General features: G+C 36.3%; 2 protein-coding genes and 1 pseudogene across 2 annotated transcripts in view; 2 read left to right on the forward strand and 1 right to left on the reverse strand.

Moving 5' to 3' along the window:
- The window catches only part of LOC107855405 (D-aminoacyl-tRNA deacylase), a 28,073-nt gene extending 17,850 nt beyond the window's left edge, over window positions 1-10,223 (reverse strand). The window contains exons 1-4 of the mRNA XM_016700412.2: window positions 9,924-10,223; window positions 8,774-8,954; window positions 8,538-8,680; window positions 1,488-1,551 (exon numbers count right to left, since the gene is read on the reverse strand). Of these exons, the coding sequence (XP_016555898.1) occupies window positions 1,488-1,551; window positions 8,538-8,680; window positions 8,774-8,954; window positions 9,924-10,133 (598 nt within the window). The 5' untranslated portion in view covers window positions 10,134-10,223. The remainder of the gene's footprint in view (window positions 1-1,487; window positions 1,552-8,537; window positions 8,681-8,773; window positions 8,955-9,923) is intronic.
- Window positions 10,224-12,043: 1,820 nt separating this feature from the next.
- Window positions 12,044-14,524, forward strand: LOC107855387 (annotated as a pseudogene).
- A 568-nt stretch (window positions 14,525-15,092) lies between these two features.
- Window positions 15,093-15,961, forward strand: LOC107855373 (subtilisin inhibitor). The gene is made up of 2 exons (XM_016700374.2): window positions 15,093-15,324; window positions 15,608-15,961. The coding sequence occupies exons 1-2, from the start codon at window positions 15,252-15,254 to the stop codon at window positions 15,820-15,822; spliced, it is 288 nt and encodes a 95-aa protein (XP_016555860.2). The 5' UTR covers window positions 15,093-15,251; the 3' UTR covers window positions 15,823-15,961.
- The last annotated feature ends 934 nt before the right edge of the window (window positions 15,962-16,895 follow it).

Raw genomic sequence — 16,895 nt, forward strand, 5'->3', positions numbered from 1 at the left:
CGATACACCCTTGTGGTGGGGCCCTTCCCCGGACACCGCGCATAGCGGTAGCTTTAGTGCACCGGGCTGCCCTCTATATCATGGGTATTGTACCAATTTTAGAAAATATGTTCATAAACTAGCTAGTGTTATGAAGAGATCACGGACTCACGTGCCCCATAATTTAGGCTATAAATTCGCTACTGCGTACCATATTGGTGATCCCAACAAGTATAAAAATGTGCTATTACATTCTATTTTCTCTGCCTTAATAATTTTCTATTTATATTCGACTAGCATTAGTACCTGCACAATGCGCGGTCAATACTAAAAAGAATTAACCATAGCATAATCATATTTATGATATCACATCAAATTTAATTGCTTCAATACTAAAACTGTCAGTTTTGTTGAGGTCATTTTGTATCTCTTTGTACATTTATTCTAACATCTACACGTGAAAATATAAATTAAGGAAGCTTCAAAATCTAATTTGTCACACAATATTACTTTATATAGTAATGTTTGAACTGGAATTAATAATACAAATAGAATCCTTAATAGTGCCAAGTGACTAGTTCTCAATACGTTACTTGGCTTAGTATCAAGTTTGACTATCCCCCTTTTAATATGATATAGATTTCTCGATCAGTCTTTTAATGTTTTCTTAATTAACTACAAATATTCTAATTTCTTTATCCCTTATATGAAATTATAATGTTTGAAGTTTAAATATTACCGTATAAGGAATACTATATCTTATATGACAGAATATTTACATTATATTATTCCTTCTGCGAAATTAGAATATTTGCAGTAACTCAAGAAAACATTAGATGACTGATCGAGAAATCTATATTATATTAAAAGGAGTGTTGTCAAATAATAAGCCAAGTGGTGTATTGAGAACTAGTCACTTGCCACCTGACATTCTTTCATCTGATAAATGCATTGTAATCTTTATAGTTTACTAGTGAAAAGAAAAGAAAAGAAAGGCAGAGAATAAGAAGCTATACGAGTAGAGGTTGTGGTTTCCAGCTTGAACTCTCTAAAGTTCTTAATCTACAACATCAATGCAATCAAGATACATTTAAGGCTCTAAGGAAACTGGACTAGGCACCTCATTTGTGATCTGTACCTGTATGAAAGTATGTGTCATTACATTCTGTTTTTTTCTGCCTTATTAGTTTTCTATTTTTCTAGTTGCTCCACTAATTGGCAGGGTAGTCGACTATTCATAGTGGATAGTCGACCAATAGTGTACTAATGTGAAAAAGTATACAATTCAACCCCCCCCCCCCACCACCACCACCAAAGCCCCCAGCCCCTCCTTTGTGTTTCAGAGAGGATTAGAAACAGAGAGACAATTGAGTTCAATTTTTCTTTGCTATAAGATGAAGTCATATCACCCTAACTATGAAAGAAAATACTCGATCATTTATCTTCTTATATATTGCAGAAGGTCAAACAAATAAGAAGACATGAATGAAAGGTAAAAGAACGTATACCGATCTCTACAAACATTGTAGGTGCATTAGTTACAGGTCCATGATGTGTAGCTTCCAATGTGACCTACACGAAGAAATAGATATACAAAGGTACCATTACAGATATATTCTTACACAACAAAGTAGATTAAATTAGAAAAAAGATCAAAAGGATTGCACTTGTTATTAAATTGAAAATCCATGCAGCAGGGAAAGATCAATCATTAGCTCAGATCTAGTATCAATTCATAATCATTAAAAGCAGTGTCATTGAACAGCAATCTAATAAAAGTGAATACATTGATAATCTCTGGTCAATTTATAAAATGTCACGTTTTTCAAGTTGGTCCATTTGTCATTCTGTAATTTCTACAGTAATAGTTCGTAGTCTTTTAAGACAATCCTTCCTTTTTTATAACCGAGAAATCCCCGAGGGGCAATGGTGGACAACACAATCCTTTCTCATGATTGATTACTTCACAAATAACTATATAAATAACTTAGTTCATATTATCAATATCTAAGATGTTCCATTGGCTATAGTCATTTATTTCTTACCACTGCTTCTTCTGAGTTCTGCCCCCATTTTTATTGTCACTTCATCTTTCTGTGAGAGGGTTGTATTTAAGAAGTGATTCAGTTAACATGTCTAATAATTAATCCAAAAATATTGTGTAACCAACTATAATTTTGTCACTGCCCAAATTCGGGACCGTGATGGCACCTATTCCATCCTCCTTGATAGGTAAGCCAAATACCCAATTCCAAGAACAACATCTCAAACTCATAGAAGCGGAAGAAAATAACCAATCCCGAATAATCTCATAAGTAGATAAATAGACTAGTAAAACCAATTCATAGATAATCCCAGGTCTGAAAGTCACTAATACAAGCCACTAAATATAGAACCAAAAGAAAGTTTGAGTCTTTCAAAATGCATAAGGATAAGGCTGAAGGAGATTCAGTTGTCTCTAAAGCCAGTAGCAGCTACCTCGAATCTCCAATGATGCTAGAAAAGAAGGAATCAATATCCGGAGGTCGTCGGATCTGTACCTGCACGTAAGGTGCAGAAAAAGCAAGAGTGAGTACGAAACCACGTGTACTCAGCAAGCATCGTCGACCGACCCTATTTCAAAGTGGTGACGAGTGAAACTACGTCAATCATCTAAAAAAAAACATACAACCTGCACTCAGGAAAACCACCCTAATCTAATTGAATGGTCAAGTTTAACAGTCATAAGGATATCATAACACAATCCAAGCAATTCTCAATCCAGTGAAATAAATAACACATATACGATAAGTACAAGATCAACAAATACACTTTAACCAAAGCAATGCATATGCTGTGTACACACCTATCGAGCAATGGCTTTAAGGTTAGGACCCATGGGGGACTCACAAGGTCCATGTACTGTGCAGGCGTGCACTCCGATCCCAATAGATATATTGTGCAGGTGTACACTCCGATCCCAATACATATACTGTGCAGGCGTGTACTCCGATCCCAATACATATATTGTGCAGGCGTGCACTCTGATCCCATATGAAATGCAACTCCGACCCCAAATCATCAATAAAGTCAAGCAAAGCACTTCGTGTCTCAAGTCAAATCAGACATCAATTTCAAAGTCAACTCAATTTATCAAGTGAGAGTATTCTCATTAGCTAGCTTTTTCCACAATTTATCCACCATAGCAAATCATTCCATCGGGCTAGCAATTAGGGAAAACAGTTCAAAACATACAATTAACTTATTTTATCCCCTCAAACAACACCTAGTACCCGCATAGATGCTCGTCACAATCACCTATACGGGACCCCCATTTCCCATAACTAACAATACAAGCACTTAGAAAAAAAGTCTAAGGAAAGTCTCAACTTGCCTCAAATCGAAGCCAATCGTCAATCAACAAACTTACCCTTACGTAAAGCTTCCGAGTGGTCAAAATCTGTTCAAATATATATTTCTCGCATGAATAGGAATCTAGTAACACCCATTTTATAAATTCATACTCCTAAAATTCTAGACATAAATTGTATCACAATTATAAGTGTAAAGACGATAAGAAATTAATACTAAAATTCTCAAAGTTAAAAAGACAAAACTAACGAAACAGTACAATTCGTTCAACTGTTTTCTTAATCCTCAATGAGGACAAAAGTGTTGGCAACCAATTTACTCAATTCTTAATAAGGACAAATAACCACTAATCATTAACAACTTATGCATTAATTCATAATTATAATTAAAGCTTTATACTAATCCCACAGCAATTTAACTAATACTTCATTCAAAACCAGGGCTTTCTTCCTACTTCAAACTCCCCCCACAATAGTACAAACACGCTATTAAGAATATACCTATTCAAAGTGGCTTACCAAGGTTGTCGAGATCTTTGTCAAAGGCTGCAATGGAAAAAAAAAGTGAAACTGCTCCTTCGTGCCTATCTTCCTCAGTTAAGTTACATATGGCATTAATAAATAAGATAAACCCTTTCCACTAAAATTTATTCTTATACATAGATCTCAAAAGTTAAGAAAATATCAGTTTGGCCCATTACTATAAAATCAAAAATGTTTTCTAAAAATTATGAGGTGGATTAAAACAATACAAATTTATAAAATAAATTTGCAGGGTCGTTAATCATCCACCACTAAAACAAACGTTCGTCCTCGAACGTAAAGAGAAAGAAGGTACCTGGACTATCAAAGAGATGCGGATATCTACTTCGCATGTCAGACTAAACCTCCCAAGTGGCTTCCTCTACGGGACGATGCCTCCATTGTACCTTCACTGATGCTATGTCCTTTGACCTCAACTTTCAAACCTGTCTATCAAAGATAGCTATAGGCTCCTCCTCAAATGTCAAATTCTAATCCAAACTTACCGAGTCCCATTGAATCACATGCGAATCATTTGGATGATACCTCTTCTAAATAGAAACATGAAAAACTGGATGTACGGCTGAAAGACCCGGTGGCAAAGCCAACTCATAAGCAACAGGACCAACACGCTAACACGCTGAAGAATCTCAAAAGGGTCAATAAACCTCAGACTGAGTTTTCCTTTCTTTTCAAACCTCATCACACCCTTCATGGGTGATACCTTCAATAAAACCTGCTCACCCTGCATAAACTCTAAGTCACGGACCCTCCTGTCAGCATAACTCTTCTGTCTACTCTGAGCCGCCAAGAACCTATCCTGGATCAATCTCACTCGGTCCGTCGAATCTCTAACAAATCAGTACCCCAACGTCTAACCTCAAAAGAATCAAACCATCCAACTGGGACCTACACTTTCTACTATACAAAGCCTTGAACGGAGCCATCTGAATACTAGAGTGGTAGCTATTATTATAAGAAAACTCCACTAAGGGCAAAAACTGATCCCAATGACCCCCAAAATCCATCACACAAGCCCGCAACATGTCCTCAAACACCTGAATAGTCCGCTCTGACTGGCCATCTGTTTGGGGATGGAATGTTGTACTCATATCCAACTGAGTGCCTAACTCCCGCTACAAAGTACGCCAAAAGTTTGAAGTGAACCGAGTACCTCTATCTGAAATGATGGAAATAGGTACGCCGTACAATCGAACTATCTCACGAATGTAAATCTTAGCTAATTTCTCTGCGTTATAGCTCATTTTCATAGGCACAAAATAAGTTAATTTGGTCAATCTGTCCACAATCACCCAAATAGAATCAAACTTCTCCAAGGTCTGAGGCAACCCAACTACAAATCCATCGTGATATGCTCCCATTTCCACTCGGGAATGGGCATCCTCTGAAGCAAACCACCAGGTTTCCTGTGCTCATATTTCACCTGTTGGCAATTCAAACATTTAGCCACAAACTATGCAACATCTCTCTTCATCCCACACCACCAGTAATGTTGTTTAAGGTCATAATACATCACCACCGCACCTGGATAAATGGAATAGCGCGAACAATGGGCCTTCTCCATAATAGATCTAGTCAAATCACCCACTCTAGGAACACAAATCCGCCCCTTAATCCTCAAAACACCTCCTAGTCCAAAGTCGCTTCTTAGCCTCACCTCACATCACCTTATCCCTGATAATAGACAACTTAATTCATCCTCAAACTGACGATCTCGGATCTGCTCTATCAACAAGGACCTCGCCTCCACATATGCCAAAACTAGTTCAAGTACAGCGGAGGCATCGTCCCGTTGAGGAAGCCACTTGGGAGGTTGAGTCTAACATGTGAAGTAGATATCCGCATTTCTTTGATAGTCTAGGTACCTTCTTTCTCTTTACGTTTGAGGACGAACGTTTGTTTTGGTGGTGGATGATGTAATGATCCTGCAAATTTATTTTATAAATTTGTATTGTTTTAATCCACCTCATAATTTTTAGACAATATTTTATAATAATGGGCCAAACTGATATTTTCTTACCTCTTGAGACCTATATATAAGAATAAATTTTAGTGGAAAGGGTTTACTTATTTATTAATACCATCTGTAAGTTAACTGAGGGAGATAAGCACGAAGGAGCAGTTTCACTTTTTTTGACATCGCAGCCTTTGACAAAGATCTAGACAACCTTGGTAAGCCACTTTGAATAGGTATATTCTTAATAGCGTGTTTGTAATATTGTGGGGGGAGTTTGAAGTAGGCAGAAAGCCCTGGTTTTGAATGAAGTATTAGTTAAATTGTTGTGGGATTAGTATAAAGCTTTAACTATAATTATGAATTAATGATTAAGGCATAAATTGTTAATGATTAGGGGTTATTTGTCCTTATTAAGAATTGCAAAAATTAGTAAATTGGTTGCCAACACTTTGTCCTCATTGAGGATTAAGAAAACAGTTGAACGAATTGTACTGTTTCGTTCGTTTTGTCTTTTTAACTTCGAGAATTTTAGTATTAATTTCTTATCGGCTTTACAATCATAATTGTGATTAAATTTAGGTTTTATGTCTAGAATTTTAGGAGTATGACTTTATAAAATGGGTGTTACTAGATTCCTATTCATGCGAGAAATATATATTTGAACAGATTTTGACCACTCGGAAGCTTTACGTAAGGGCAAGTTTGTTGATTGACGATTGGCTTCGATTTGAGGCAAGTTGAGACTTTCCTTTGACTCTTTTTTCAAAGTGCTTGTGTTGTTAGTTATGTGTAATGAGAGTAACGGGAAATGGGGGTCCCGTATAGGTAATTGTGACGAGCATCTATGCGGGTACCAGGTGTTGTTTGAGGGGATAAAATAAGTTAGTTGTATGTTTTGAACTGTTTTCCCTAATTGCTAGTCCGATGAACTGATTTGCTATAGTAGATAAATTGTGGAAAAAGCTAGCTAATGAGAATACTCTCACTTGATAAATTGAGTTGAATTTGAAATTTATGTCTGATTTGACTTGAGACATGGAGTGTTTTGCTTGACTTTATTGATGGTTTGGGGTCGGAGTTGCACGCCTGCACATCATGCATTGCATTTCATTTGGGATCGGAGTGCACGCCTGCACAATATTATATATATTTATTGGGATCGGAGTGCACGCCTGCACAGTATATGCATTGGGATGGGAGTGCAAGCCTGCACAGTATATCTATTGGGATCGGAGTGCACGCCTGCACAATATATTTATTGGGATCGGAGTGCACGCCGGCACAATATATTTATTGGGATCGGAGTGTGCGTCTGCACAGTACATAGTCCTTGTGAGTCCCCCATGGATCATGACCTTGAAGTCATTGCTCGGTAGGTGTGTACACAACATATGCATCGCATTGCATTGATTTATTTGGTTCGGATTGGTTAAAGTGTATTTGTTGACCTTGTACTTATCGTATATGTGTTATTTATTTCACTGGATTGAGAATGTCTTGGATTGTGTTATAATATCCTTATAACTGTTAAACTTGACTATTCAGTTCGATTAGGGTGGTTTTTCTGAGTGCAGGTTGTATGTTTGTTTTTAGATGATTGACGTGGTGCCACTGGTCACCACTTTGAAATAGGGTTGGTCAACGATACTTGCTGAGTACACGTGGTTCCGTACTCACTCTTGCTTTTTCTGCACCTTACGTGCAGGTACAAATCCGACGACCTCCGAATATTGATTCCTGTGGTTCCTTCTTTGCTAGCATCATTGGAGATTCGAGGTAGCTGCTACTGGCTTTAGAGACAATTGAAATCTCCTTCAGCCTTATCCTTATGCATTTTCCGCATTTTGAAAGACTCAAACTTTCTTTTGGTTCTGTATTTAGTGGCTTGTATTAGTGACTTCCAGACCTGGGATTATCTATGAATTGGTTTTACTAGTCTATTAATCTACTTATGAGATTATTCGGAATTAGTTATGTTCTTATTTTCTTCCACTTCTATGAGTTTGAGATGTTGTTCTTGGAGTTGGGTATTTGGCTTACCTACCACGGAGGATGGAATAGGTTCCATCACGGTCCCGAATTTGGGCCGTGACAAATTTGCAAGAGTATGAAATGTATTGTGTAATGTCATACAGCCACTGGAGCATAGAATCTAATTTAGAATGGTCAGTGACTACTTCTCAAAAAGGGAAAATGTAATTTTTACTACAGCAAGCATAGATGTCAGCAACCTTATGTGGCAGTCCTATAGAAGCAGAATGGTCAATACTGAAGGCTGATTTAGAGTTATCTAAAGTCCGCATCGCAGAAGCCAGACCATGAAAGCCAAAGTTGGTAATTAACAGAGGCAGAAAAAGCAGCTCAACTAGGTTCCCTTTACCGCTCAAAACATTACATACAAAAGCAGTTTTTGAGTAGAATGACAACCAACTCTTGACTACTGAGAGTTAAAATAGAGTCAGTTTACTCTTCATAGAAGAAGGTCGCAACCACGAGATACCAAGATGCACATGTTCGCAAGAAATTTAGTTAGAAGTGCAAAAAATCAAATGGATCTTCGGTACAAACCCGAACACTGAGTCAAAACCAAGTCTAATATAAAAGAACCTGCATCGAGCATTCACTCTGCAATAACTGGTCAACCTAACAGAAAGACTTGAACATTAACAAATCGCCAAAGTGAAAAGTCAATTAAACAAGGATGTTACCTCGAATTCAGGAGTTAGATTCTGTGAGTCAGCAATAGATTTCAACAGTCTAAACCACGGTCCTATACGTGGATTCGGTGGTGCAGCCCAGGCAGGCTTTCCACCAACCGGCAGCTGGTCCCCTTCTGTTAGGTGAGGCACACCTAATGTTATTCATCCCAACACAAGTAACAGGAATTGAGTCCTCCACAAATACAAAGAAAATAAACCATATACCAGAAGAAACCATTTTCTACCTATGGGGTGAACTGTAAGTGCAGGACGATTAGATGCAGCAGTGTGCTTGCTAAGAAAGATAACCTCATCAACCTTCTCGCCTGTGGTCTCTTCCCAATGAGTGTCCAAGTGGTCCTTTCTCACAATGCTGCTATCATGTTTCAATAGCCTTACATCTTGATTCACAAAACTTGGTGTATCCTAAGCTTATGCATAAAACCAAACAAAATAACAGCTTTATCAGTCCAAGCAATTCTTAAAACTTTCGTATCACTCCATCTAGTTCCTCAGGCGCTGAAACCATACTTATAAATTTACAATAAACTTGAATTAGGCAAAGTATTATATATATACTTAAATTTAAACAAGGGAACTATAGGAATGTTAATTTATAATGCACCCCCTTACTCCTTTTTTTAGTAAGGGCGGTGTCTGAACCATCCCACATGCACCTTGACTAAATCCACGAGGTGCCTGCTGCTCCCACCAATATAGGTATCAAGTATCAACTAACTCTCTCCACCAAAGCTTGTACCGATAAACAAAAATTCAACCCGTGTTTTTTGCCTCTGGCGGGATGAGCATTTTCCCCTCATCCCTTTTAGTTTGGGGATGAGTCTCTGGAAGAAAAAGATCAACTTTCAAGCAAAGTACCATGTTGAGTCTCCTATTTGAGTATAAAGTTCAGGATTTTCAATCCACTTCATCGACCAATACGCCCTCATATGCTAATGCACCCCTTCACTCTTTCTTTCCTATTAGCAGTTCTTTTAAGTATCATGATTCATGTCAGCCAGTATAAAAACTAGTCAAAATTATATGCAAACCCTGAACCATGTTTATAATTCAAATAGCCTACCTCAATTAATCTAGTTGAATAATTGATAAATGGTCCTAATTGAAAGGGAGTAATTTCAAGAAAGTGGAAAGTAGAAAATGATAAGCACTGAACATAAAAAAGCTAGGCACCAAGGGTGTGGCCTAGTGGTTCAATGAAGTTGGTATGAGCACCGTGAGGTCTTAGGTGCAATTCCTAGCAGTTCTTCCCATGTGGACAGACCTGTTGCTGGTGGGAGCTGGCAGGCATCCCGCGGATTTAGTCGAAGTGCGCATAAGCTGCCCGGACACTACGGTTATCAAAAAAAAAAAAAAAAAACCTAGAATTATAACCTGAATAGAAGGACCAGGGTGCCATCCAGGCATGGCTAGAAGGGCAGATGCAGGGCCAATGGAAGCTGGGTCAATGGTGGTGGCTACTATTAATGTCACCATTCTTCTAACACAATCCTGTATACTAATATTCTTGATGAAGCAATAATTATTTCTTCTAAAACTTGATGATGTTATTCGTCTATGGCGTAAAAGGCGAATCTTGATCATCCAATTACTGCTGGATACCCACCATCCATCTTCCCTTTTTACTGCAAAACCAAATTTCGTATTATAGGATGTTAATGTTAGGTCTTTTGCAAACAATATAAACGCCTGTCGTTTTGTTAAATTACAATAAAATTTAATATTTTAAAGAATTATTGAAAATTTTAATTTTGCATCTATCCATATACATAATTAGATCGATATATCCAATAAGGATATATTTTGGAATATTTTGGGAAATTAGTAATTAATTTGAGAGAAAAAATATTAAACGTATATTTTTCTCTCGATGTACTAAAAGTGATAAGTAAATGTAATTTTTTTATTTTTTGTATAATAGTCAAACAAAAATGGACATGGAGTATGAATACACTATAATAATAATCGAGGGATAAATTATAATTTTGTTTATAATTTATTCTTTTTATTAATTATAGTCATTTCTCAAACATATTAAATATATTATATTTAAATGATGATATAATAAAATTGCTATTCTATTTGTTGTTCCTGGAAAGGATATGTTAAATCAATAAAAGTGGGATAATACCCATGAAAATACCTAAACTTTGATCAGATTACCAATTGAACATACTGAACTTTGCGGGGATCCTATTACCTCAGACTTTTTTTTTCGTATTTTAATGACATATGTTTGCCACTTGGACAATTGCGTGTTAGACACACGCATTAAACGCGTGAAGGCGTTAAAAAACGTTATAAACTCTTTTTTTTTGCTAAACAACCCCTAAATTTTCTAATTATTCAAAGTTTTATATTTTTTATTTTATTTTTTATTCTTTCTCTTCTCTCCTCTCTCTTCTTTCTTTCGCTCTTCAACAATGGAGTCTTCACCAATGGTTGCTCCATTATTGAATTAAAATTGAACACAATTACATCGCACACATACACACCCCAAATGAGTCATCTTCAGCACATCAAAATTCAATTTGATACTTTGAATAATTTCAAATTCAATTTCATATTGAACCCAAATTTGAATTTTCAGTTTTTTGGAGTTCCATTTTCAGTTTTCGGTTTCCAGTATAAACAAATTTGAAGATTGAATTTTCAGTTTCCAAGTTTCCTGTTTTTTTCATTTTCAATTTCCAAATTTGAAGATTCTATTAATGAAAGTTTTCAATTTGAATTTGAAATTTGAGTTGGAATGGATTGGAATCATTTGGAATTTGATTTGTAGGAGGAATTTGAGATGTGGAATCTTTAATATGGTTATAATGGTGAAAAAATGTTGAAAATGATAAAATGGAGAAGAAACAGTGCGTGTATCACACTTTCCGATGTCAAAACTGGGTATAACTTTGCGAGGACAATTAGTTCCACTTTAAAAAGTTCGGGTGAATTAATTCCACTTTAAAAAGTATAGGTGTGTAATAGGACCCCGCAAAACTCAATATGCTCAACTAAAAATTTGGTTAAATTTCAGGTATTTTCGTGGGTATTATCCCAATAAAAATTGTGTAATTATCTTATCTTATAAAGAAAGTTGATTGATTATTCTGGTAATTATTTGGTTATAATTTTAGGATGCAAATCTTGGAGTTATTATTATAATATTAACAACATCTCCTCTTTTTTTTAATGAGGAAGATGAGATGTACTAAGATCATCCGACCTTCTCTGTTTTTACTACTACTCTTGGAGTTATTATTCTGGTTATGATTATAATTTCAAAATTGTAATCCTAAATATCCTATTTTTGAATAAAAAGCTTAAAAATAACACAACTAATAATTCAAGAAAGAATCTTGCCATATTTAAGATAAAACAACACTTGTTTAAACCTCCAAAAGTGGAAAATGCTAACAGACCGATTCTTCCTCGTAACTGTTACAAAAAAACAGAGCTAATCAACTAGTAGAAGTATAGTTTATAGGTATATTGATCGGACTTTTCAAAAATATCAATCAAACTTGCACCCGGATCCTCTAATAATACACTATTTTCGAAGAATCCGCACCTGATATTATATAGAAACTATCAGTATATGATATGAGCAAAAACCATGTATTGAACCCATAACTAAAACACGGGGGGCAACATCACGTTGTTGCTTTAACGTGCTTTTAATAATATGGGTTGGGGTGTAGCATTGCACGGTGGTGCTGGTGATATCCCCCGTGATCTTCTACCGGAGCTTTGTCAACTAAGAGAAGCCTGTCTCCAACGTTGTTTGAACATTGCCATTGATGGAATTAGTGCCCACAAATCACCTTTGGACGTTGTTGAACTTGTCGTATGTATATTGCTGTTTTCTAGTGTTTGCTTTTTTCTCATGCTATTCTTTCTTGCTTTTATCTTCTGTTTCAGGTGATTGCTTGTTGATTCACATTCTTAAAAGTAATGTCTGTCCTTTGTATTTTACATGTTCGGATCCAAGATTTAAAGGTAGTTGGTATGTATGTATGTATAGTTCGAATTGGAGACAGGAAAGTGTTCCTGTACGCACTGTTTATAAGTTGGTTGCCCTTTGTTCTTCAAATTTATTCTAGTTTCTATTTGATTGCTCCTTTTTCGATTCTCAAAGATTTGCTTATGGGATGCTTCAATCTGTCGTAACTTGTGAATAGCGCGTAGATACCAAGACCTGATGCATCTACATGTGTTTCTATTAAGAACAAAATGTCTTCATAAGTTCTCAAAAAGCGCACTTGTAATTTCTATAAAGACATTTTTGTTCGATGTTCTGCCCTCACACCTTGCTTCAGATTGCTGAATGAATATATACATTTTCCAAGTCCACAGCTGGGTTGATACACACAGCTACAGGCGGATCTAGACTAGACCGAACTCATTGCATTTTGCTCGGACTACATTTATGTATGCATGCGTGTGTGAGTGTGTGAATACTTACACACATAAAGAGCAGAAACTATTGATTCTTAATCCTGAATTCGTCACTGGGAAACTTGTAATCACAGTCCTCAATCAGAAGCTTCTGGTTTTCATGTGTTGTTGCCTGTTGGTAAGCAAAAGTGATACGAGAGAATTAATCTAACTTGAATCAAACAGGTGCGAGAACTGGAAAATGACCCACACTTCAATGCTGGTAAAGTTCAGTCTTGACCAACAATGGAACGGTAGAAATGGAAGCTTGCATCATGGATGGAAGTACAAAGAACCGCGGAGCTGTTTCCGGTCTCACCACAGTTGTTAATGCCGTATCTCTGACAAGGCTAGTCATGGAGAAAACTGCACATATATATCTTGCATTTGACGGAGCAGAAGCATTTGCTAGGGAGCAGGTTTCTGGAAGTAATATTCATTAGTTTATTCCAAATAATTGGAGACAGGGGGCCTTTGTCCTAGTAACTTCACCATAGTACAATCACTCGGCTGTATCATGCGCGTTCATTTCACCCTTTTTAACATAAAGTACATGTGGCTAATGTGGTGATTTTGTTATCTAGGGAGTTGAAACTGTAGACTCGAGCCATTTTATCACTCCGCATAATATTGAGAGATTGAAACAAGCAAAGGCAGCTCACAGCGTTCAGGTATGCCATCCCAGCTCATTCATTTTCGTTCTCCATTGCTGCAATGTGGCATCGTCGTGTTTGATTAGACCTTGTAAAACTTTTGTTCTTTAGATTTGGATTGCTTAATGCATCATATTATGTTAAAGTGTCGCCATAAATACCAAAACAACAGTATTCAAATGTACTTGATCCTCCTCTTAGCGTCTGATTTTGCCAATGATGTCAATCACAACAATACTCAATGCATCATTGCTGCAATCAATTTTTCAGGTAGATTATACGCAGCCTCTACCAATAGTTGATGAACCACAAGTTCCCAATGGGGATAGCCAAATTGGAACAGTTGGATGTGTAGCTGTCGACAGCTCTGGAAATTTAGCGGCTGCTACGTCTACTGCAGGACTAGTAAACAAGATGGTTGGTAGAATAGGAGATACTCCCCTTGTTGGTGCAGGGACATATGCAAATAAATTCTGTGCAGTGTCTTGTACAGGCAAAGGGGAAACTATTCTCCGCGCTACTGTAGCAAGAGACGTGGCTGCCCTAATAGAATACAAAGGGCTAACTCTGAAGGAGGCAACAGATTTTGTTATAAAAGAATCTACACCAAAAGGGACTACTGGCTTGATTGCCGTGTCTGCCGCAAGGGAAGTTGTCACACCATTTAATACTACTGGCATGTTTAGAGCTTGTGCTACTCAAGATGGAAAAAAAGAAATAGGAATTTGGTAACTTTGAAATTTTGTTGTATTTTATTGCTTTGTAACTGCTGAATTAGGAGTTTGTGTTTTCTCAAAGTTGAGACATTGAAAATGTTCTTTCATATTTACTTAGATTTTATTTCAATAGCTGATTACAGTTGTTTTTTGATCTTGCATTTTGCAGCAATGAGCTCATATTACTCCTTATTGCTCCAACCGTAATTTGAAAACCAGAAAGTAATTTTTTGTATTCAAATGATGAAATGACATAATGGAGTATTTATAATTATAGGAAATGTGACCAACCATTCAGGACGTGACAAGTCTCACATTTTGGTTCATCACACATGTTATTGATCTGTATTCTTGAAAAATTATATTTTGCCAACAGAGCATTGTTCACTATCAGAAGTTTCGGATTCAAGTTCTGAAAATGAGAAAAATATTGGTAGAAAATGTTGCTCCCTTTAGTGGACTAGTCGAAGCCCAAAGGGTACCCGACACCGGTTAAGAAAAAACTATAGAACTAGAGCATTGCTCGAAGCATATTGTTTTTGTCAAAACGAATTGGATGGCAATATTATACCCTCATGATCTGCTTGCAATTTAAGCTTTGTCTAAATAATTTGGCATGAAGGCAAAACAAGAGAACGATAAAGACAGAGAATAAAAAACAAGTCAGTTTGATTAGTAGGTATACAATCTGCAAGATCAGCTATACCTAAAAAGACTTAAAGTGGCTACAATTTGTTGGCCGGCTGTTGATATTATTATTAATGAACTTCCCTTATTTATTCACAATTATTGTAACCAATAAATAGAATAGATGAAATCAAGATATCAAAGGCTAAGGACAAAGATAAATACTCTCTTTGCTTTTGAAATACAAGACCATCTTGGTAGTTTCTGTTATCTGAACCATGTCAGAGGATCCAAAGAAGCTCCCTGATGAACTTTCTAAAGAATCATCATCAGCCCCGTCACCCATTCTTGGTTAGCTTCTCTGCCCCTTCTCCATCTAAAATTTGTATCGGATCCTCCAAAAATAGCGCAATTAGACTAATACAAGTCTTAGTGTTGTTTAACTGATTGTTTTCGACTTGAACTATGCATACATGTACTAATAAACATCTCAATTATAGATGTGTACATATATAAGATATTATTGTTTAGTTTGAACTCACTGACTCTAGATCTTGAATTCGCCTACGATAATGTAGCCTTATATTGTAAGTAGTACTATTATATTGCAATAACGAAGAAAGTTTTGTAACAGATTGGAGTAGCCAACCAGCTGGGAAAGCGTCGTGGCCAGAATTACTAGGAGTGACAGCAGAAGAAGCAGAGAAAAAGATAAAGGAGGAGAAGCCAGAACTGAAGATAGATATAGTTCCACCTAAATCAATGGTGACTATGGATTATCATTTAGACCGGGTTCGCCTCTTCCTGGATGAATCTGGAAAAGTTGCTCAAGTGCCTAGACTTGGCTAATCATATTTCCAAAATCAGTCTTGTTAATATTGAGAATCTTTGTTTTCTCTGTGAATTGATGTTGCACCACTGTGTCTAATGTTTATGTTTATGTCTGGTTTCTCTGTGGATTATGAATAAAGGTTGGCAATTGAAACTATCATGTCCATAGGTTGTTTATAAAGTAAAAGATTTGCTTCTGTAATATGTCGCTATGACGTTGTGGGCAGTCAAACTAAGACATCTAGATTTTTTTATCTTTTCAAATGACAATCTCGATATCAACTTACTCATGCCTTGACATCTATTAAACTCAGACAAATGAAAAGAAATTGTCTAGCGTTTTCTTTCTTGCTGAAATTTGAACTTTGGTTCCTAATACACAGCTTTAATTGCAACAAGTATGTGTAATATCCCATGAAATCAAAAATGACTTTGCCACTTGAGAAGTCCTTTTGTTCTTGGTGCCTGGTGGTCTCGTCTCTTCTTTGTCGTGATTTATCGTCACCAATGGATGTTCAATATTTGAACTTTTAGTTATTGAATTTGTAAACACATCCCCCAAACCAATCTCCATTAAGGGCGGTTAGTATGGGTTAGGTCAGTTGAGCGGCACGGCTTAGTCTGTAATTTGATAGGACTCACCTATAGTTTTTACATTCCGTTTAAGAACAATGTTTTTTAGCCTGACCTATATAGGTCTGTGGACTTGAGCAATATGATCTGGGCTGACCCGTGGGCCAAACAAAAATGCTTACAAAATAGAATAGAAAAAAAATCTCTATTTGAACCATCATAAATATTTAAATTATTAAATATGTTTATAAAATATATAAAGAATTAAAATACTAAATTTTTTAAGAAATCAAATATGTTTGACGAAGATAATATGGCGATGTTGAACACGCTATAACTCATAAGTGTCATGAGAATTTTTTTTTAAACAGTTTATTTTTACTTTTAATGGACTAAATATTGATATTTCTTTGTGTTTTATCGTAATTAATTAAAACAAAAATTGGTTAATATTATTATTTAGCAAGTTATATTATTACTCATTAACAGTTTCGTTGTTTTTCAACATCTCTAATTAG

The sequence above is a fragment of the Capsicum annuum genome, chromosome 6 (assembly GCF_002878395.1).
Source record: "Capsicum annuum cultivar UCD-10X-F1 chromosome 6, UCD10Xv1.1, whole genome shotgun sequence".
NCBI lineage: Eukaryota > Viridiplantae > Streptophyta > Magnoliopsida > Solanales > Solanaceae > Capsicum > Capsicum annuum.

Bases quoted from the DNA above. Each gene is read 5' to 3' on its own strand.
- LOC107855373 (XM_016700374.2), top strand. From the start codon at position 15,252: ATGTCAGAGGATCCAAAGAAGCTCCCTGATGAACTTTCTAAAGAATCA. The intron at 15,325-15,607 runs GTTAGCTTCTCT...GTTTTGTAACAG, and splicing joins AGCCCCGTCACCCATTCTTG to ATTGGAGTAGCCAACCAGCT.